The following is a 23,855-nucleotide window of genomic DNA, read 5'->3' on the forward strand; positions in this document are numbered from 1 at the left end:
TGTAGGTGCACCACTTCACCCGTTGTGCCCATCCCTCACCCCACCTTTCCCCTGGTATCCACTAAACTGTTCTCTTAGTCCACAATTTTAAATTCCTCATATGAGTGGAGTCATACACAGATTATCCTTCTCTAGCTGGCTTATTTCACTTAACATAATTCCCTCAAGGTCCATCCATGTTATTGCAAATGGAATGATTTTGTTCTGTGTTGCAGCTGAGTAGTATTCCATTGTATGTATGTACCACATCTTCTTTATCCGTTCGTCTGTTGATGGGCACTTAGGTTGCTTCCATGTCTTGGCTATTGTAAATAATGCTTCAATGAGCATTGGGGTGCATAGGACTTTTGGGATTGCTGACTTCAAGCTCTTTGGATAAATACCCAGTAGTGGGATGGCTGGATCGTATGGTAGTTCTATTTTTAATGTTTTGAGGAATCTCCATACTGTTTTCCGTAGTGGCTGCACCAGTTTGCATTCCCACCAGCAGTGTATGAGAGTTCCTTTTTCTCCACAACCTCTCCAACATTTGTTACTATTAGTTTTAGATATTTTTGTCATTCTAATGGGTGTAAGGTGATATCTTAGTGTAGTTTTGATTTGCATTTCCCTGATGACCAGCGATGATGAGCATCTTTTCATGTGCCTATTGGCCATCCGTATATCTTCTTTGGAGAAATGTCTGTTCATGTCTCCAGCCCATTTTTTGATTGGGTTGTTTGATTTTTTGTTGTTGAGTTGTGAGTGTTCTTTATATATTATGGATATTAAGCCTATGTCAGATATATGACTTGCAAATATTTTTTCCCAGTTAGTGGGTTGTTTTTTTGTTTCAATCCTGTTTTCATTTGCCTTGAAGAAGCTCTTTAGTCTGATGAAGTCCCATTTGTTTATTCTTTCTATTGTTTCCCTTCTCTGAGAAGGCATGGTGTCCAAAAAGATCCTTTTATCATATTTAGGTCTCTAATCCACTTGAAATTGGGTGAGTGTGTACAGGAGTCCAATTTCATAGTTCTCTGTGTGGTTCCACCAACTTACTTACCTAATTCCGTACCAATACCCCCACTGTATTGGTTATTAAAGCTTTTTTCCTTAAAAAATAAATCTTAATATCTGATAGAGAAGGAGTTAGCAAACTGTAAAGGTCCAGATGGTAAATATTTTCGGCTTTGTGAACCACATACAGTTATCTTTATTGAATATTCTTCTTCTTTTTTTTCCAAGTCTTTAAAAATGTAAAAAACATTCTTACTTAAGGGTCCAAACAAAAATACGCCCCATGCAAGTCAGCCTGTGGGCCTTAGTTTGCCAACCTCTGTGAAGAGCAAGTACTTCCCACTTTATTTTTCTTCAAAAGTAGCTTGACATCATTGGTCCTCAGGGGAATGCAATTCAAAACCATAATGAGAAAAATAAAACAAAGCTGGAAGACCCACATTTCCAAAATTTTAAAACTTACTACAAAGCTACAGTAATCAAAATAGTGTGTTACTGGCATAAGGACAGACATATAGAGCAATGGAATAGAACTGAGAATCCAGAAATAAACCCAAACGTGTACGCCAGTGGATTTTTGTCAAAGATGCCAAGACCACTCGATGGGGAAAGAACAGATGTTCGACAAATTGTGCTGGAACAATTGAACGTTCACATGCAGGAGAATGAAGTTGGACCCCTACCTCACTCCATATACAAAAATTAACTCAAAATGGATCAACGACCTAAATATAAGAGAACAACTGAAAACGTAAGAAGAAACCAAAGAGGTAAATCTTCCTGGCCTTAGATTTGGCAATGAATTCTTAGATTCGACACCAAAAGCAGGACCAACAAAAGAAAAAAATAGCTAAATTAGTCTTGATTTTTTCTTATGTTCCAAATCCTCCACCTGGAGTCACCTTCCTCTTGCGTGAATTGTGGTCCTTATGATTTCTTCAGTGAGGATCTGTTCATGATCAATTCTCTTTCCACCTGAAACTGTCTCTATTCTGCCCTCAATTTCACAGAATTCTAGATTAGTAGTTAGTTATACTCTCTCTTAGACACCACCTCAAAGTAGCATCCACTCTTTCTAGCTTCTGTTGCAGCTTTCGGGAAGAAAGCTGTCAAGCTGTCACTCTCTGAAAGTTCATCTCTACTTTTTTCTACAGCTGCTTTTAAGATTTTTCTCTCTGTCTTTGGTTTTCTGCAGTTTTGTTACGATAAGTCTAGTATATAGGTTTTTTTAAATTAATTTTGCTTGGGATTCACGGCGATTCTTGACTCTGTGATTTGACATTTTTATGAGTCATTATCTCTTCAAATATTGCCTCTGCCCCAGTCTTCTATCTTTCCCTAACTCTTGCTTAAATGTTCATTAGACATTTTCACTCCATCCTCCATAACTGTCAACCTTTCCTAATTTCCCTATTTTTGCCTCCCTGCTCTACATTCTTGCTACTTTCATTCAATAACTCTTCTAGTTTACTTTTTTTGGGTTCAAACTACTGTCTAATGTATCATTGAGTTTTTAATTTTGTTTTTTTATTTTTCAATTCTAGAAGTTCTAGTTTGTTCTTTTAAAATGTCACTTTTAATGGTTTCTAGTTTGTCCTGAAGACATTTTCTAACTTTTATTTCTTTAAGCATATTAAGTATAGCTGTTTTAAAATCGGTGTCTGATCAGTCCAATATCTGAAGTCCGTGGACCTGTTTCCGCTGTCTGTCGGTTCCTCTGATTACAGGCTCTGTGCCTTGTTTCCTTGTGACTCTGGCTATCTCTGTGATGCCCCTCCCCCCCTTTAAAAACATCATTTGTGGGGAATCTCCCAGGTTTAGGATGACAATGTCTTTTCCAGAGAGGCCTTTCGTTTGCTGCTACCAGGCACTAAGGCACATGACCTGTTTGGCGTCACCTGAAACCTCATCCCAGCATGGGGGGCTCTCGGGCTGCTCCTGTGAACCTGGGGTGAGTCCCCAGGGCAGCCAGCCCCCCGGTAGGTTTCTTCTGCCTCCTCTCCCTTCCCTGCCCTGGCTCAGCGCCAGGCACGGCTCTCTACGCTCCCTGGTTCGTGGTTCACTTTCGGTTCCTCCTCACCCTCTGACGTCCCGGCTCCTCAAACCAGTCCTCCGTTATCTGCGATTTCACTCCCACAGTTTCATTACCTGGGGTCAACTGTGGTCTGAAAATATTAAATGGGAAATCGCTGAAACCATTCACAAATTCCGTACCGTCCTGGGTAGCGTGATGACACCTCCCACCTTCCCTGGAAGTCCTGCCCGGAACGTGGATCACCCCTTGTCCAGGGTATCCACGCTGTAGACGCCATCTGCCCATTTAGCCCATTAGGGAAAAACGTAGTAAGCACAGGGTTCAGTACTATGGGCGGCTTCAGGCATCCACGGTGGGTATTAGAATGTATCCCCTGTGGATAAGGGGGGACACTGTGCAGAGGGGTCTCCTACCAGATTCCTCAACTTTGGCAATCTTAAATTTCCACCTCCCTTCTCAGGGAAAGCAGCTGCTAAGGGTCTGCTTATCTCTTAAGGTTTTTTCTCTCTCTCTGTTGGGGTTTGGCCTGGGGCTTCTTTATAAGCTTGTGAGCACTTAGATGCTTTCGCACATAAAGTTATTTCTGACACTTCATCTAGCCTTCTAAATCATTCTCAGCAGCAGTCTCTAGGAACTAGTCCATGGGAATCTGGGAATCTGACACTTACCGCTGGAGGATAAATTCCTCGGAAGATGAACCACTGCCGGAGGCTAGGACGCTTCATGTTCTGACACAAACGGAGAGGCTGAGTCACCGAGCTCCTGGCACCTGTGTGACAGCAGTCACTTCCCCTGACCCCGCCAGCCCGGGTGTGGCTCTTCAGGATCACCACCCTCTACCTGACGCAGGTGACCTCGTCCTTCCTGTCATTTGCATTTCCCTGACCAGCTGCCAGTTTGCTGATCTCATTTCTTCTTTCATTCAGGTTCCTAGTGGGGATAGGTTCTTCATTTATCGACTCCTAAGAGCTCCCGTGGGCTGCTGCCGTTGGTTTACACTCTCTCTCAACACGTAAAAACACCTTTGTCATACGTTGCAATTGTTTTCCTAACTTGTCATTTGCCTTTTAACCTTCTTTATGCTGACTTTTGCCATACAAAAGTTAAAAATGTTTACTCAAATCCATTATTCCTTTCCTTCACGGTTTCTGGCCTTCTTACGATGCAAAATACGCCATTATTAATTCTACTACACAATGGATCACATTTCCACCCTGGGCCACTGTGTTACCAGCTTACAAGCTTTACAGCAACATTTTCCACAAGGATCTATGCTAAAATGCACAACACTTCATTTTCCTTTTCTCAGGGCGTAGACTTCTAGAGCTCTGTAAGTATATAATACTATTCGTGATTAATGAAATGAAGGGAAAAAGCCAAGATCATAAGCAGGAACACACACAAGTTTCTCACCAGTAAAGGATCCAAGAATAGCAAATACCTCAGCTTCCTGCTTCTGTGTCCTCGGGCAAGAGTCTCCCCAGAGGAAACTAAGTGTGCCCCCTCCCCTTCCAGAGCCGGGTGTGAGTGCGCGCATGCAGACCCAGACAAGCCATCACCACAGGCCTACTCTGAGTTCTTTGCATTCTAATCTTGGCCAGGCCATTCATTAGCTTTGACACTTTGGACAAAATTCTTTGACTCCCAGGCCTCAAACTGTCTCAATATCAAATAGGAAGATTTGGCTAGAGGGTTTCTCAAGCCCCTCTGACTGTAACAGTGAGCTTTAAGAAGGCTGAGATTTCCCCTGTGAATCGTACTAGGAAAGTTAATTTAGTTTGAAAGGTTACAAACTCACACACGCATACATAGCACCAAACTTACCAAGAGAGAAACTCTGATCTTCTAGTGTCTGAACTATAATTCCATTTTCTCTAGAAATTAGTCACTCATTTCTGACCTACAAGATAAAAAACCATGCATCCTTCATATATGTCTACGTTTATCTAACTCCCTGCACGTGGAGGAACTGTGCTACCTCCACACCATGGAATACTTTGTCAGTGCCCTGAGTCGATCTGACCCCCAGCGCCCCTGTGCACAGCAGAGCAGAACCCTGCCTGGGCTTTTTGCACCATCCTCTCATCTTCCGGTGCTGTGTCAGACGATGCTCTGATGCCATTCACAAGGTTTTCAGGGCCAATTTTTTCAGAAGTGGGTGGCCAGGTCCTTCTTCCTAGTCTGTCTAGTCTGGAAGCTCTGCTGAAACCTGTCCACCACGGGTGACCCTGCTGGTATTTGAAAGCCTGGTGGCATAGCTTTCAGCATCACAGCCACACGCAGCTGCCACAGCATGACAAGTGACAGACGGGGGTGTGGTTCCCTGACCAGGAAATGAACCCGGGCCGCAGGGGTGAGAGCACCAAATCTTAACCACTAGATCACCAGGGCTGGGTCCACGCGATACTACTCGGAAGTAAAAAGATATACCATTGATTCTTGCAACAACTTGGATGCAGCTCAAGGGCATTACAATCAGTGACAAATGTCAACCTCGAAAGGTCACATACTTTGGATTCCATTTATACAATATTCCCCAAATGATAAAATTTTAGAGACGGAGAACAAATTAGTGGCTGCCAGGCGCGAGGGATGGTGGAGGAAGGAGGGTGGCGTGGCTGTGAAGGAGAAGCATGAGGAAGTCTTCGTGGACGGAATAGCAGTTCTGTGTCTGGACTGTGGTGATGGTTACACGAATCCACACATGTGATCACACGACACAGAACCACACACACGCTGTACCAATGTCAGCTTCGTGATTCTCATATTATATTGTAGCCACGTAAGATGCAACTGTTGGGGGAACTGGGCGAAGGATACAAGAGGCCTCTCTCTACTATCTTTGCAACTTCCTGTCAATCTATAATTATTTCAAGATAAAGAGTTTCAAAAAAAGGTGCTAGAAAAATATGAGTGCCTGGTGACAGACTAGTACAAACCAAGAGAAACTTGTTCCCATGGCTGGCCCCACAGCCTAGTGGTTAAGTTTGGCGGGCTCCGCTTCGGCAGCACGTGTTCTCGGGTTCAGACCCCATCTGCAGATTCACACCACGTCAGCCACGCTGTGGCAGCGACCCACATATAAGGTGGAGGAAGACTGGCATGGATGTTAGCTCAGGGCTAATCTTCCTCCAGCAAAGAAAAAGAGGAAGATTGGCAACAGATCTTAGCCCAGAGTAAATCTGCCTCAGCAAAATAATAATAACAATAATAAAATAAAAATTAAAAAAATTCAGGTGAGAAAACACTGCTCCTTTCTTTTTTTTTTTTTTTTAAAAAAAGAGAAACTTGGGGCTGGCCCCGTGGCCGAGTGGTTAAGTTCGAGCGCTCCACTGCAGGCGGCCCAGTGTTTCGTTGGTTCGAATCCTGGGCGCGGACATGGCACCGCTCGTCAAACCACGCTGAGGCAGCATCCCACATGCCACAACTAGAAGGACCCACAATGAAGAATATACAACTATGTACCGGGGGGCTTTGGGGAGAAAAAGGAAAAAAATAAAATCTTTAAAAAAAAAAAAAAAGAGAAACTTGCTCCCAACATAAAAAAAGCAAAGGATGTCACAGCCAACTCACAAAAGAATAAATACAAATGGCAAATAGACATACGAAAAGAAGGAATAATCATGGAAATTTTCACTTATCAGGCTGGCAAAAATTTAAGAAGAATCAAACGAGGATGGCCAAGGGTGTGGGGGAAAATGCTCTCACGCACTCTATGAGAAGGCAGACCTGCTAAGAGCATAAATTGGCACTATTCGCTGACTTCAGTTTTTACTACTTAAACCCTAATTAAATACTAGTTGAGACTTTGAACTCAACAGTCCCGACCAGCACAGAATGGGACTGAGGCTTTGCCCGGGGTGGGTTCTCTAAGCTGCTATGACCTTGCCCCCCAACCCCCGCTCAAAGCCTTCACTCTCAGCATTCCAAGGGTAAGGCGTGAAGGAAACGAAGGGCAACCGCCCTGCACAGCAGGCCTGGGGCCGACGGCCTGAAACGGGTCTCCCGGCAGAGAGCGCGGACCTCGAGAAGGACGACACCAGTCGCATTCAGACGGCTGACGCCGTGAGCAGAGCTCAGCTCCGCATGCCCCACGCTCCAGGGCTGGTTCCACACACACAGGCAGCTGGGGAGCCACTCAGAGAAGAAACGGGCTCTCCATCAGTGTCCGACACTGGAAACGTACACTGACTGAGCCCCACAGCAAGCGCCAGGGCTGACCGGGGGGGCTCTTTCAGCGGGACGGGCTGTTGGATGAGGTGGCCTCCGAGCTCCTCTCTAATTCTAACCTGACCGCTTCTCCTCGCCTCCAGCTCAATCGCACTGATCTGAGCCGCCATCACCTGTCACCTAGATCACTGCAGAAGCCTCCCTGCTGCTATTATGATACAGCGGCCTAAGCGATCCTATTAAAATGTAAACCAAACCCAGTCACGCCTCTGCCCAAAGGGCAAGTCCTTCCGAGGGCCCCTCACAGGGCCCCTCCCAAGGCCCCCCCAAACCCCGGGCTCTGGGCACCTGGCCTGCCCACACCCCTGCTCACTCGGCTCCATCTCACACGGGCCTCCTCGCTGCACTCTGGACACCAGGCGCGCACCCACCCCAGGGCCTTTCTGCTGTTCCCCTCCTGGCTAGAACACACTTCCGTCTTCTCCAGACACCTCCAGGCCTGCTCTCCCACCTCAGGAACTTTCTCAGATGCCACCCAGGGAAGCCACATCAGCTCGGGCTACAAGCCGAAAGACAGAGGCTTAAACAATAGGGGCTGGGGCCTCTGCCACGCTCCGTGCGTGGCTTTCACTTGTGGGTTCGCGCAGACCCCCAGGTCCTCAACACCAGGCAGCCCGCGGGAAGGAGGAGGGGGGCTGGGGAGGACGCGTCCAGTCATTTTAACAGCGAGACTCAGGACTTAGTTCCGTAGAGAGAGCAGAAAACATGGCCCGGCCCTGTGGCCATTCTCAACTCGATTCTGCAGGAGAAAGGAAAACAAGCGTGGGGGAACCAAGAATCTGCTACAGAAACTTCCGGGACCACGCTATGGATCCACCTAGGCCCCCTCCACATTCTCGATCCCAGTTCCCTCCTACTCTCCTCTAGAGCACAGGCTCGTGCATGCATGCACGCCCACGCACGCACGCACACACCCTGATTAATTTATTTACTGTCTGCTCCGTACAGGCAGGGATCTTTTTGTTTGTTTGCTGGCCGCTATTTCCCCGGGACTTGTCAGAGTGCCTGACACATGGTGGCTGCTCCACAAATATTTGCTGAATGAATGAATTCCATAAAATTAAAGCAGACGCACAAGACTGAAAGCACAGTTGCGAGGCCTCCCCACCAGCCCAGACAGAACACTATAATATCAGAGACTACGATCCTGTGTGCTATATTATTGTCCCCTCACTCAATAAAGGAGAGTTCGAATAACTTACAAACCCAACTTCGCCCCCCTTGGGCTCCAGACCAAGCACCATCTTGAAGGCAGAAAGGTCCCAGAGGGACTCTGGCAGGGGCTGCTGGCTGCCTGCTCCCATCCGTCTGCCCCTCCTCCTCAGTAACAACCCGCCAGCTGAGAACCACATTAGCAGCCTCCCCTCGAGGTGTGGCCATGTGACCACGTTCCAGTCGATGAAATTTACGAGGCAGTGTTGGATGGGACTTGCAGGAAGTCGCCCTAAAAGGAAGACGTGGACTCTTCTGCACCCTCCTCCCGTCTGGCTGGGACAAAGTCTGACGGCCAAGCCCGAGGAATGGAGCCAGGCAAGAGGAGCCTGGGAAGGGTCTGGAGGGAGACTCACCCTATCATCCCTGGCCTGGCTATCTCTGAACTTCCTTCACGTGGGAGGGAAAAAAACTGTCACTGCTGTTTTGGGTTTTCCATCACATGCAACCAAACTTCACAGTAATAGTACAGACACCCAGGAACACGCACCATCTGCCACACACAGCAGAAAACCACCATCATTTCAATGTAGAAAGATTCTCTGAAATGCTCCAAACTGTACTGCAAGAAAACCAGAGGCTAAAGGCACTGTCCTCATCACACCTTCTGGGTTTTTTCTTTCTTCCTCTAGCCTAAAACCTTAGATTGCAGTATTTAGGAAATCAAGTCTCTAGGATATCGTAATAGCAGAGAAAAGAGGAGAAGGCAAAGAATTACACCTGCAAAAGGATTACAACTAACATTAGGTGGCCTGTGTGAAACTCAGACGGCGAAGAGACGACACTGGTGACAGAGCCTTCAGAGGCCGTGGAGAGCACCATGTTATCCCCAGACAGCCGGGGACATGGCCTGTCACTTGCCAGGCAGGCTGCTACTTCAGGTCTTACTCCTAATCAGTCAGCTGCCATGGAACTGCTCACGAGGGACTGAAAGCGACCGCCAACCCACCATGGAGTAGACTGCTCTCCTGGAAGGAAGCAGTACCGGGCACAGAAAATGCACAAAACTGCACAGTTCAGTATGTCACTGTTTCATGTGGCCTCAAAGAAAATTACAAAAAGTTGCTGTAGCTACAAATCCCCTTGTCTTCCCTTTAGCCCAGGCCTCCAGTGTCTCTAAGAACTGACTACGAAAGTTCGGGGAGAGTGTTCTGAAACTCAGTGAAAGTAACACCAGCAAAAGCACAGGCAGTTCCCAGGGGCGGGCGCTGACCTGCGGCGTCGAGCCCTGGAGAAGGGGCGGTCCTTCCTAAGAGGACGTGACTGCCACACGGCACACGCTGGGGTTTGTTTCAGGAAGGCAGAGGAGAACCTCGGGACTGCTTTACCCCAGGGAAGCACTCGGAGCCTGAGAACTTGTAAGCCACGTGTGTGCAGCCCTTACGAAGCAACACACAGGGGCGGGATGGGGGAGACGCGCCGAGGCAGCCCAGGGCGTGCCTATGCAGCCAGTGCAGCTAAGCCGGGGTCATGCTGAAGCACAGACATCACAAAAATGGAGCACAAGACATGTGGATCTGATGTCAGGAACGAGGCTGGCAATGCGAGTGATTCTTTTTATAGTTAGCGTGTTACTCACTAAGCCGCAGGGTAATTTTCCTCTCAAAGCTTCACACAAACTGGGTTCTAAGGCGGCAGCATCCACAAACAACCAGGATGGATGACTCCTCTACATCTAAAATCCAGCCCGCACATCCAGCCTTTTCTAGGAACCTCTGCTAATGTTACAAAGGCTTAATAATTCCTTTAAACAGGACAGGAAAAAAAAAACCTGTGTAATAAGCAAAATCATTAGATTTCCAGAAATCAAGAAACACTGTGCTATCCAAATAAACTTACTCCTCCGAACTGAGCATGCAGCCCCCTCTTCCAATGAAGACATTTTTGAGCAGGCACAGGGCCCTGCCACTCTGAAGTAAGAAGTGGAAGGATATAAAAAGCGATTCTCAATACAGTGAAATTTTTTTTTGGTTAACAGCCAAGAAATGTGAGGCAAAAAAATATGAGGAGAGGAAAAGAAGAGCTCACACTGTGTGTGTGCAGCACATCCACCTGCACAGCCTCCCCATCTGCACTAGCAAATGGTCGGCTCAGGATCGGACCACAGGAAGTCAGGTGAGGACCTAACAGAGGGACCCAACTCCCAGGATGACCGTCCAGTGGGCTGAGCAAGAGGAGACACACCTAACTTCCAGTAACAGCAAGTCCTGAAAGGTGGCTGTGGCCACAATCTCAAGAGCACATCATGAAAAGCAAAAATCGGCTCCATCTATCCAGGCAATTCTGTACCTAGTGTTTTCCCAGCCGGCGCATGCGGCACGGTTCAGGGAAGTATGACGATGCAGATGGCCAAGAATGAGATGGCCAGCAAAGACCTGTGCGGAAAACCAGTAGCGGTAAAGCACGAGAGGAGGCCAAGTGTCAAAAGCCCTTCGGCCCTGGTTCAAGTTCTTACTCTCTTAACTGGACCTCTAGAAGAGCCCGCCAAGCAGCCTTCGCCTCTAGCCCAACTGGCACACGATGGACGGTGCTTTCTGGAAAAACCGCAGGGATTTCACGTTCTGCTTTTGAACACCTCAACGGCTCCTCTGCTTGCAGGCAATTCCAAGCTGCTTGGCGTGGCCACGTGGCCAGTGGTACTGTCGTTACCTGTTCTCCCCTCCCCGCCCTGGGCAGGCTGCACCCCCACTCCAGGGGCAGGCCACCCCCTTCCCACAGAGGTGAGAGCACAGAGGGAGAGTTCCCCCAGGCCTGACCAGCCCTGCACTGTATTTCCCCGGCCGTGGCAGCTGGCCCCTCCTCGCTCCTGTCGGTGTGCGCCACTGAGGCCTTACTCTGCTGCCACCATTTCACAACCACAGGGAAGGCAGACCAAAAATGAAGGGGCACAGAGAGGCGGGCAGAGCCAAGAAAAGTGCAGAGAAGCAGTTCAAACCGCACAGACGGTTCTGGCCTCAGCCTCCATCCCCGGAAGTTGGTCAGTGCCCAGCTCACAAGGCCCAAGTCCCTTGATCGTTTAAGCCAGTGTGAATGGGGACTTCTGTTACCTGCATACAAAGCATGCTCACCGGTGCATGGCCTCTCCCCAGGGGCAGGCCCCACTGCCCCGGCCCCGTCATGTCCACAGCCTGCCTGACTCTCCAGGGGCGGCCCCCACTGCTCTCTGGCCATGTCCACAGCCTGCCTGACTCCCCAGGGGCGGCACCCACTGCTCTCTGGCCATGTCCACAGCCTGCCTGACTCCCCAGGGGCGGCACCCACTGCTCTCTGGCCATGTCCACAGCCTGCCTGACTCCCCAGGGGCGGCACCCACTGCTCTCTGGCCATGTCCACAGCCTGCCTGACTCCCCAGGGGCGGCCCCCACTGCTCTCTGGCCATGTCCACAGCCTGCCTGACTCCCCAGGGGCGGCCCCCACTGCTCTCTGGCCATGTCCACAGCCTGCCTGACTCTCCAGGGGCAGCCCCCACTGCTCTCTGGCCATGTCCACAGCCTGCCTGACTCCCCAGGGGCGGCACCCACTGCTCTCCAGCCACACTGAGTTTCTACAGCTCCCTGGTGCCTTCCCGGTCCCGTAACTTTTTTTTTTTAAGATTTTACTTTTCCTTCTTCTCCCCAAAGCCCCCGGTACATAGCTGTGTATTTTTAGCTCTGGGTCCTTCTAGTTGAGGCATGTGGGATGCTGCCCCAACATGGCCTGACGAGCCATGCCAGGTCTGTGCCCAGGTTCTGAACCAGTGAAACCCCGAGCCGCCGAAGCAGAATACGCAAACTTAACCACTCGGCCACGGGGCCGGCCCCCCATATCTCTTTTTCTCTTTTACAATGATTCTTGTGTCATCTCACTCCCAGCTGTCTCCGCGGTTCATTCCTACCCAATTGTTAGAAAATCTTCTCTAAAGGCACCTCCTCGACCCCTTCCTGCCACACAGAATCGTCTACTTTTCTCCCTTTATGCCTAACGTACCCTGTATGTTCCTCAATTATACTTCTTATCACATTCTATTGCATTTATTTGCTTGTCTGTCTGTCTGTCTGTCTAACCAGGTTCTTGAGGAAATGGGACTTGACCCGAGCACAGTGCCTGGCACACAGGAAGGGCTCCGTGAAAGATCACCCACCACGCTGCCCGGCAAGGAGGACCACGACATACGTATTCACGGTCACCACCAGTGCAGGCGTACGTAAAAGACAACCAATGTGCCTATGCTGCACCATCCTAACGAACTAGACCCCAAATTAAAAGGCGTAACAGAAGTAGATAAACCATGGAAATATTATCCATATGCTGTATTATAAGCACATTAATGGTAATTTGCAAGATGTACTTAAAAAATTCAAAATTCTCTTTTATTAAAAAAACGGCTTATGAGTAGACCATTTATATTATACTTATGACAACAATCTCTCTGTGTAGAGTCTTGCTGTGTCTCACTTAAAGGTGTTTTAAAAGATAAGGTCTAACATGGAAGCTATCTTCCTTCCTTTTTGATTAAGCCACAGAGGTTCTACCAAATCCTGTGTGCAAATGGCAGCTGACATCAGTGACTATGTGGGAACAGGGATGGGTGAGGAGAAGGGCAAGGCTTTCTCCTCTTGGGAGCGGGAAGGGGCACTCCCACGGCATGCCCACCCTCCTCCCCGTGAGGAGAGAGGGTCCCTGACGCAGTCACCAGACACAGCCTTTCTTCTTGCTCTTCCTGTTTCTGCCTCTGCCTGGAAGAGCAAGAAAAACTAAGAGGTCAGAGGGAACAGGAAAAATCTAACACCTGGCTGACAGCAGCTCTCAAAGCAGCTGGGTCTCTCCCTGAGACACCGCCAAAGGCTGAGAGTTCTGTCGCCCCGGGAGGAAAAAAACACAAAAAACAAGTTGCTGAAACATTGCCCTGGAGAGGCTTTTAACCCTGAGAGAAAGATCCTCTGGGAAGAGAAAGCCCGGGCCTGCTGAAGATGGGGAGGAGGGGAGCGCTGACCTCACTGCATTCAGAGGCTTCTGCTCTTCACACTTTGCGGCAACTGGATATCTTAACAATGACTACGAAGGGCCTATTACCCAGATATTTGTTTTTAATTTTTTTTTTCCTTTTTCCCCCCAAAGTCCCCCGGGACATAGTTGTATATTCTTCATTGTGAGTCCTTCTAGTTGTGGCATGTGGGACGCCGCCTCAGCGTGGTCTGATGAGCAGTGCCATGTCCGCGCCCAGGATTCGAACCAACGAAACACTGGGCCGCCTGCAGCGGAGCGTGCGAACTTAACCACTTGGCCACAGGGCCAGCCCCTCACACAATGTTTTAAATAAAAAGGAAAATATGGAAAAGTACAAAGTGTAGGAATAACACACACTCATGTATCTACCACCCAACAAACAAAACTAACAGTGTCACATTTGCCTTTGGATGTTAAGGTCTTTAAAAATACACACTAGACTTGAAGAGAACACTTTTCAGCAGCCGTACCTTCAGAACGTCGGATCAAAACACCGGGCCGACCCCTGACGCACCTCGTGGCGCCCTAACCACACGCCAGGCGGAGGTCGACATTAAAGGCTCTCTGGCGACAGGCTCAGTTTCGGTCTTAGACTGCGGCATGCCCAGCACACAGTAAGTGCTCCGGAAACGTTCGGGAATAGAGGAATGGGGGGAGAGAAGCAGTCGGCACTTCAGGCCCATCCTCCGCATGGTGATTTCGAGGAAGAGACGGCCTGGGGCAAGCCACAGCTCTCTGGGCCTCTTCCCACTTCTAACAAGACCAGGCTCACTCAGCCAGGAGATCCCGCCCAGCTCCAGAGCCCTGTATCCCAGAGAAGGAGGCAAACGACAAGTCTGACAAAACCACCCCGTAACACCGATATCCCTGACGGAACACTTACTGACACCAGTCATCAAGAATCAGCTCTGGATGTTTCTATTTGCGTCTTTGGTAAATTCTCAACTGATAATAGCAACCTCCATCTGCGTTCTGAATGGACCAGAGTCTGCTTCCCCAGACCATGGGAGTTTATGGGGGAAAAAGACGTAAACCCCCGGTTCACACTGGGACATTGCCTTGCATCCCGAGCTGTTTCTGATATCCCTGCCCTTCAGAAGACCAACATTTCCTTTCTATGGCAGCCACGTCTTCCACTTCTTTGACTCTTGCACCTTAATTTCTAAACTTAACTTGAGCAAGAATGTGAAAGTGAAAAAGGGTTATGAAAATGTCATCCTTCGGATCCACCGCTGGGCATTAAAGTTAGTGGGCAAAAGCACGAGGAGAAACAGGCCATCTGCACTGCCTCAGAGTATCTGCCCAAGAGTTTATCAATAACGCAGAGAACGACAGCTGCTGTGTGGGGGAGAGACCTGGCGAAGGCCGCCCTGGCCGAGGGTCAAGGCTCAGTCACCGGAACTGAAGGTATCCACGGCACAGACCCCCGATATGATGCCCCAAGTGGACACAGCATCACTTCTGTGGTTTTCTTGCCAAAAAACACATCTCGTTCTAACGACGAGAAAACTCCAGACAAACCCAATAGGGATGTACTACAAAATAACTGATCGGTGCTCTTTCAAAGTGTCAAGGTCATGGAAATCAAGGACAGGCTGAGGGACTGTCACAGACCAGAGACTAAGGAGAGCGGACGACTAATGGCAGGGGGGGCCCGGAGCTGGACCCCGGCACCTAAGAAGGGCACGAGAGGGACAGCGGGTAAATCCGAGGAAGGTGTGCGGGTTAGATGGCAGCACTGCACCGATCTCAATCTGCTGGTTTTGATGACTGCACTTGGTCGTGTAAGACGGCAGCATCAGGGGACCCGGCGAAGAGTGTGTGGAAACTGAACTGAAAGGATTACTAGGCAGACCACATGCAGAACCTCTCAAATAAATGAAAAGAATACAAATAGCTCATCAGGAAAAATTGGCGAAAGACACGAACAGGCGTTTCCCCGAAGAGAAAACATATATAGCCAATAAATCAGGGAGATTCCAATTAAACCATAAGGAGATATAACTAAAAAATGTAAAGTCTGGTAACACTAAATATTGGCAAGGATGAAAGCAACAGGAACTCTTCTGCTGGTAGAGGCAAAGCGGTACAAGCACTGTGGAAAATAATTTGATTATGTTGTCCATTTAGAGGTAAATATGCCCTACAACCAGGCAATCCTACTCCACGATATGCATCCTAGAGAAACCCTTCAACACGCGCACCTGGGGGCACATGAGAACGATCACAGCTGTTCTGCTTGTAATAACCAAACATGGAACACAATCCCAAAGTGCACCTATGAGAGAATGATGAGTCCTAAGATATTCACACCATGCAACAGGACACAGCAGCAAAAACAAAGGGCCACAGTCACACACATTACGTGGATAAATCTCAAAATGTTGAGTGAAAAGTGCAAGTCACAGAAGAATACACACAGAATGAAAGCATTTATGTGAAGTCTGAAAATAGGGAAAACTCAAGACTCTGCTATTTAAAAATAAATTCATACTGTGGCAACACTATAAAGAAAGGCAAGGACCAATGCCCTCAAGCTTGGGCCCTGGATCTCAGGGGGCACAGCGTGTGAAAGTCGGGGTGTTTCTGGGTACCCTGGGGACGCACTGACATCAGCTGGGCACATCTATTCTAGCCAGAGGAGAAGTCTGATGCTTTTCTTCATATACTGTTAATGTTGAAGGATAGTTAGAAAAAAACAAGACACAAACAGGCTGAAGACGCAAATTTTCCATTTACAGCCTCGTATCCTAAATGATCTAAACAACGAAGACAACTGGGCTTTCTGAAACTTTCAGACCTTAAAATGAAAGGAAGGAATCGCAGGGCACAACCTGGAGGGGAGCTCCCAGGCACTGATCTGGAGCGTCCGGGACTCGCCAGCAGGATGCAGACAGTACAAGCTGGAAAGCTGTTATACGGAGGCGTTCATTTCCCACTGTGAGTGAGATCTAAAAGACGTGAGCTCCTTGAGTTAAGGCCGATCTTCACTACTTTAAAAATTCTTCATGTTCCTTGAACAAGAACATTTACTTAGCCTGAAGGAAGTAATTTTGCTCCCTCTTGAACCACTGAGATAGCCTAGTGTGCCTGCATTGTGTGTTTTTGTTGCTGGATATTAGGATTTACAGCAATTTACAGCTCGCCTGTCCTTTAGCAGAGTTTTTAAGGCAACGCTACTAACGGTCAAAATGAGGCGGGTAAAGCAGAGGCGCGAGGCCCAGCGAGCGGCTCACTCACCAGCTGGAACTCGCTCCTCCGGCTGAAGGCCTCCCTGATGCCAGAGTCCCTCCAGAGCGCGCTCAGAGCGGGCACGTACAGCTGGAAGGTGGCGGGCTCCACGGGCAGCCCCGCTCGGTTCTCGAAGGCCATGAGGAACATCCCATGCTTTTCGTTTTCCGAGTGCTGCCAAGGAATGCCAAGCTTGTCTCGCGCATCCACAAGAACTCTTGAACCCTGGGAAACAAAAGACACAAAAAGGATTTAATTGTGGGCCCAAGACTAACTGAGGGCAGAGAACCTCGACGTGGGCACAACTGCCATAAAGCAAGAACCTCACAAGCTATCACACTCGCAACCAGAACTCGTCTCTTGGTTTGTTTTGTCACGGTGCAAACGGCTTAACTCCCAGGAACGTGACTGTGCCAGACAGACGTGGACACACACCACACAACAGGTCTGCCTTGGCTGTCACTCGGTTGGAGAGGTCCTGGCAGGAAGACAACTGGTGGGGAAAAAAGTGGCCACAAACTCAACAAAACAAACACTAGGAAGGAGCCCCGTCAGTAAAGGCGGCAGTGTTCTGAAACAACGACGACCATCAGAGCTGCCACCACCATGATCCCTGAAATCCAGTGGCTCCTCAGCACCAGAAGGATCCAAGTGCTTGGTCCAGCTCAGAACGAGCGGGAGAACAGCCACACACAGGCAGCCAGCGGTCCTGAGACAGGAAAAGACTAAAGCAGACACAAGTCGGCCCGCCCCCTGCAAAAGGAGCCGGGGGTCACGTTCCAGATTTAATGCTCCCATTGTTCATGGGGATGAGAAACTAGTTTTCATTCTTTTGCTTATTTCCTCACTGTTAAAAATAAAGTTAGTATTTTCTGCCCTTTTCTTACCTCACTGACAGAGTCAAGGGGATGGAGAAACAGCCTAAGCTAAAACAGCCTGAGGGAAAGCACCCGGACTGTGGACAATACCGTCCTGGTGACAATGGCTCACTGGGCAGTGAGGAGTCTATTCCATCATGCTTAGGTTAGTGCTCCAAAGTCAGCAACACAGTATCTAAGGGCGTTTCTGAGTTCTTCTGAGGTGACCCAGTGAATGTTCTGGCACCATCGATCCTGGAGTGAGTAAAAAGCAGGGAGGGGTGCCCCCTTCTCCGGAGAAGCCTTCACTGGCTCAAAGAGGTCTGGCGGGACGAGGAACAACAGACAGCAGTCCCCTGCCGCCCAGCACAGAGACCACCAGGACATCACTGCCCACTTGGGACTTACTTTTCTAAAAAAATAACAGCTGTATTCAACTGTAAGTCACATAACACACAATTCTCCATTTACAGCGTACAACTCAATGGTTTTTAGTTGGCAGTTATCCTAAAGGTTTGACTTCCAACACCTGGGGCAGAGGGGAGGAACCAGTTCTGCCTTCTTCACACCCCTGGAGCATCAGTGTGGTGCCCATGACTTCCCTTTCCGCCGTGAACCGCTGAATCGAACGGTAACGGTGAGTGAAAAGAATACCGCAGCCTCTCGTCCGGACCCCGCGGGCCAGGCCTGTCTGGCTGGAGATGTTCACTGATTCCCTCCCAGGGTGCGCCGTCGGGGACCATGCCCCGTCCTAGTGACCCACAAACATGTGTTCGGTGCTTCCTCAGGGCAAAGCACCGAGCTCGGTGCTGTGGGAAACAAAACATTTATGAAGCAGTGTCCGACCTCCAGAAACTCAGAATCTGGCTAAAGGGACAGACACAGGAATTAAAAAAATTAACACCCATTTATGATGAAAACTCTCAGAAAACTAGGAATAGAGAGAGGAGAACTCCCTTAAGCTGATAAAGAACACTGAGTAAAAAGCTCCAGCTGACATCACCATGAATGGAAAAAAGACTGAAAGCTTTCACTCTGTGGCCGGGAACCAGGCAGGGCTGCCCACGTTCATCACGGCTGTTCAACATGGCACTGCAAGCTCCAGCCGGTGTGGCCAGGGGAAGACAAGACATATAAGAGGTACGGATCAGAGAGGAAAAAACAAAACTAAGCCTATTTGCAGATGAAATGATGATCTACGTAGAAAACCCCAACGAATCTACCAAAAACCCTCCTGGAATTCAAGCAAACTCAGCAAGGTCAGCAGATATAAAATCAACCCACAACACTCAACCGTCTTTCCACATACTAATAATGAGCATGTGGAAATAAAAGTTTAAAATCACTAAAGAAAAAAAACACTTAGGTATAAATCTAACAAAACATGTGCAGGACTTGTATGCTGACAACTACAAAACACAGATGAAAGAAATCCAAGAAGATCTAATAAATGGAGGGACATATGTGCACGAACTGGAGGCTCCACAGTGACGTCAGTTCTCTCCAGATTAATATACAGGCCTCACATAATTTCTATAAAACCCCAGTAGAACCTTTTATGGATATAGATATGATTATTCTAAAATGTACATGGAAAGCACTAGATTAGCTAAAACAATCTTTAAAAAGAAAAATTAAGTGGGAGGAATCGCTCTACCCAATTTCAAGACTTACTTTACAAGCTGCAGTCATCAAGACTGTGTGGCACTGGTGAAGGAACAGACACGCAGATCAACAGGACACGACAGAGAACCCAGAGATGGCCCCACACGAGTACGGCCAATTGGTTTTTGTAAAGATCCAAAAGCAATTAAATGGAGGAAGAACGGCCTTTTCAACAAATGACGTCAGAGCAACTGGACATCCACAGGCAAAGAAAAAAAAGAACCTTGACCTAAACTTCACATCTCAGACAAAAGGAACTCCAAGCATAAAACCACAGCATAGGAGAAAATCTTCACGACTACAGCTTGGTACACAGTTCTTAGACATGACACGAAATACATGATTCATAGAAGAAAACTATCAATAAATTGGACTTCATCAAAATTAAAACTTTTGCTTTGCAAAAGACTCTCTTAAGAGGCTGAAAAGACAAGCTATGGACTGGGAGAAAACATCTGCCAATCACATAGTTTTCCAGTGTCTTCAAAAATTAAACATATACTTATCATACAACCCAGCAATCTCACTGCTGGGCATTTATCCCAGAGAAATGACAAGTTCTGTCCACATAAAAACCTGTGCAGGCATGTTCACAGCAGCTTTATCCATGATAGCCAAAAACTGGAAACAACCCAGATGTCCTTCAAGAGATAAATGGTTAAACTGTGGCACCCTCTGTACCATGGAAACGACTCGGCAATAAAAAAGAATGCACTACTGATATCCTCAAGAACTTAGATGGGTGTCAAGGGAACTACGCTGAGTGAAAAAAAAAAAACCAATCTCAAAAGGTCACATACTATGTGATTCTGTTTATATAACATTCTTGAGATGACAAAATTATAGAGATGGAGAACAGATTTAGTGGGATTAGGGATGGTAGAGGAAGGTGGGTGGGTGTGACCATAAAGGGGTGGCTGGAGGGAGATCTCTGTGGATGGAGCAGTTGCGAGTCTTGAGAGAAGTGTTGGTTACACAAATCTGCACATGAGATAACAGGTCAGAATTACACACATGCATTGTATATTGTACATGTCAATTTCCTGGCTTTGATCTTGTACTATAGTGATATAAAATGTAACCACTGGGGAAAACTGGATGATACCTTTCTGTGCTATCTTTGCAATTTCCTGTGAACCTATAATTATTTCAAAACAAAAAGTTAAAAAAAAAAGTTAACCAGCAATCATGGCAATATATGCTCCAATTACATGGTGTGGAAAGGGAAGGTTACTAGAGGCCAAGGGAAGAGAGATCAGGAAGATGAGGCTCGGAAATTCCTAACCCGAGACGGGTCTCAAACGCAGCTTTTGAAGCACCCGTTAATTTCAACAAGTGGCAACAGCGGATTAGAATCTAACCAGAGGGGAAATATGATTTAAATACATTCTCAGCTCTCCTTCCTCTCTGTCTGCACCCCCCACCAACACATTCCTGCTTCTGGGTCATTCCCATCCCCCACTTTCTCTGATGGCACCACACCAAACTCCACCTGCCCAAAAGGACAATGCTGAAAAGGTTCCAGAACCCAAGAAAACAAAGATGTTTCATATTCTCCACACGATGCACAATAAAAAGCATGGAGAAGGTAGAAGAGATTTCTCTGGCGAGATTCTTGGCAAAGGGTCACAGATCTTTGTGCAAATCAGAGGGAGGGTCCCCGCCATCCGGGCAGATGGGGCCCCACGCCTGGCCAAGGAGCTGGGTCAGGATCTCAGCCTCCACCTGCGCCCCAGGCAGGCAGCCACCCCACCGACCATTCGTCACGGCCCTGCTCACACACTCAAACACAGCGAATCTGGTCACACACACAGATCTCTTTTCAGTGCTCTTTAGCACATGAAAAAGTTTAGCTTCACAAGGAGCACCACCTCACTCCAGAGTTAAATTGAGCCTCCGCTCCCCGGGGAGTTTTCGTTTAGACCAAGGCAGGGAACCAAAGTGGACTGAGAAGGCTGGGCAATCGTTACCAAGACTGCTTTCACCACTGCACAAACCAGGCCTTCCCTAATTATTGGGGCGAACGTCGGTTTGGCTTAAAAAAAATCGGTCCATCCCAAAGCAGCCTGTGTTCCCACTGCACACTGCCACCCAGGCAAGCTGGAGCCGGTCCAAATTAACTTCACCCAAACCCGAAGAAAAAGCTCCTTATTTCTCTTCTTAAAAACCCAGGGAAATTGGCGAAACTGCTAACGAACTTTGAATTATACCAGTTAGCTACAGGCCATTTTCTGCATCTTATTCACTTCGCTTGGAGAAAAACGGCATCAAGAAAAAAGAGATGTCTTTTGCCCTTGTAAATTGTTCTAGTCAAAAGCTACTCTCTGCCAACTTTGTTCCAAATATACGAAACTGAGGCCTTAGGGGAGTTTTCCACTTTGGGACATCTGCTTAAAATCTGAGTCTGCTTCTTCCTTTTCGGAGAGCGCCTAAGGTCTCTGCAAATGTTCCGTTTCCTGCACTTCTGCACAACTGAGAGGTACACGTGTCACCCTCATTATACAGAGTTGCTAATGTCTTCAAAGTAAGCTACTAACATAGCAGGCATACTAAAATAATAAAACGTCGTGCTGTTATCCTTTTCCAATAGAAGTCCAGTTTCCTAAAACACAAAAGCCAAGAAAATCCTAAAATCTATATACACTCATAAGAAAAAGAAAAAAAATTAAGGCAGAAGAGAAGTTACTTAAGTCTCATTCACGGCTATAGGGCAGGCCCTTCTTTCGGTAAAAGTGTTACTGAAGTATTAATTTTCTCGATAACCATGCATTTTATCCAGCCACGCAAATATAAACAGTTAAAGTCTTAGCAGTTTGATGACTTCATCTCAACACTATGTAGCACTTCAAACTGTTCAGAGAGCACATTTTTAAGACAACTTACAAATACAGCAATTTAAACTTCTGGTCGGAGACGAGATCCCCCGTGCGCTGGGGGTGTAGATTGGGGGTTTTCGGTTTTAATGCATGAAGAACAAAAACTGCAAATCCCCTCATCTCATTTCGAAATAGATTTTGTTAGTTTAGCCCCTAACCAACCCGAAGCTCTTCAGATTAGCCATTCCTTACTAAAATCTTCCCGCAATAAACACTAAAGCTAAGATAGACAGAAAATGCTAGTAGATCGAAATAGCTTTTTCTATAGAATGAAACAGTTACACTAAGAAAATATTACGGTTTTCAATGATCGCCCAATTAGACAGCAGCATGCGTACTTGGAAAGCTCTGTTTTTTTCAGAAACCCACGAGGCCGGGTTGTTTGCCTTTGGCCACCATCCAAATAAAAGAAATGTAAACAGGATACATTTCTTTAAGTTAATGAGCCCAGCAAGCAAAGGCGGATGTCTCCTCTTGGTTTCTCTCTAAAACTGAAGTGGAGGCTATCTCCTAATTTAGAGGTCGGAGAAAAAGTGAGAAAGGCAGCCGCAAGCAGCCGGACCGGTCATCAGAGCGCCACTGTATTTACGACAGAAAACTGGAGGGCCTCCTGGTCCAGACTGCGGCTGACCATACCTCCTCATGTGGGCTTTTTGGGAACAAAGGAATTGTTCTAATACAACAGACAACAGGCTATTCCTCTCCATGTCGCTTCACTAGGAAAGCCACCTAGGGCTCTACCTGCAATTATACTGAGGGTTTGCCTCGCGCAAAGAAGTGCCAGGTGACGGTGAAAAACCAGAAGGGTGGTAAATGTGGCGCCCGCTCGGAGAGCTTTCAGTACAATCACAGAAGCAGAGCAGAGCATCCGATGCGTAGGCCGGAGAAAAACATCACAAACAGAAGGAGGAGAAATGTCACAGGACAGTCGGAAATGTCACCATCGGTGAAAGGGGCAGGTTAGAGGCAGACTGCAGTGAGCTAAGCAGTCTAGAATTCATTCTGTAAGAAACAGGGAACAATCAAAGGATCTGGAAAGGAGCCTGACCAGGCGGGGTGCGAGGGGTGGCTGTGGGGAGGAAGCGAGTACAGGTGGGGAGGGCCATCAGAAGGTGATGCCGAGGCCCCCACATGAGGGGATGACACAAAAGGAAGATGAGCTATAAAGCAAGAGAACAGAATTCACCAAACATGGAGAGCAGGGCGAAGCTGAGAGTGTTTGCACGACCAGAAGACGGCTAACCGGTTCTCCCAAGTTGAGTCCAGAGGTGGAGATGGCTGGGGGCGACTGAGATTTAGGTAAGTTTAGGACAAATTCAATGTAATGGGACAATGGGAAATCCAAGGTAAAATTTTCAGGAAACAGACGGAACTGGAGGAAAAATTCTAGGCTTAGGGAGTGCGTGGGAGAAGCAAATTATCATCATTACTTTTTTTCCAGTTGCCTAGAAAAGGTTAGTTCTCCTAAAAGTAAAGGAAAAAAAAAAAGGAATTCAGCATCAGGGCAGATGTCTTCAGATCTCTTAACCAGAACGTGAAAAGTCATGCTGGATTGCAGAACCAAAAGCCAGCAGGCTGGAGATTGTGAAATCGTCTCCTGGAGCCACGTATGGACCAAGCGTTCTCTCTTCTACTCTCCAGGTGTCAGGTGATAAGCCCTGGAATCTACTTTGACTAAACATTTCAACTAAATGGTATGAGGGGAGATGAAGCCTTCCTGTTGAGCACAGAGAATATTAAAGAAATCTGTGAATAAATAAATACTAA

The 23,855-nt window shown here is 47.6% G+C and overlaps 1 protein-coding gene across 3 annotated transcripts in view; it reads right to left on the reverse strand.

Moving 5' to 3' along the window:
* The window catches only part of GNA12 (G protein subunit alpha 12), a 113,009-nt gene that overhangs the window by 46,085 nt on the left and 43,069 nt on the right, over positions 1-23,855 (reverse strand). Inside the window, exons 1-2 of one of the 3 annotated variants that reach the window (XM_070231388.1) lie at positions 19,222-19,925; positions 16,700-16,915 (exon numbers count right to left, since the gene is read on the reverse strand). The exons of 1 other annotated variant lie outside the window; for it this stretch is intronic. In XM_070231388.1, coding sequence (XP_070087489.1) covers positions 16,700-16,915; positions 19,222-19,239 — 234 coding nt within the window. In that variant the 5' untranslated portion in view covers positions 19,240-19,925. Of the gene's footprint in view, positions 1-16,699; positions 16,916-19,221; positions 19,926-23,855 lie in introns of those variants that run through there. One more of the 3 variants, XM_023655181.2, reaches the window with a different exon arrangement.

Source organism: Equus caballus, chromosome 13 (assembly GCF_041296265.1).
Source record: "Equus caballus isolate H_3958 breed thoroughbred chromosome 13, TB-T2T, whole genome shotgun sequence".
Classification (NCBI taxonomy): domain Eukaryota; kingdom Metazoa; phylum Chordata; class Mammalia; order Perissodactyla; family Equidae; genus Equus; species Equus caballus.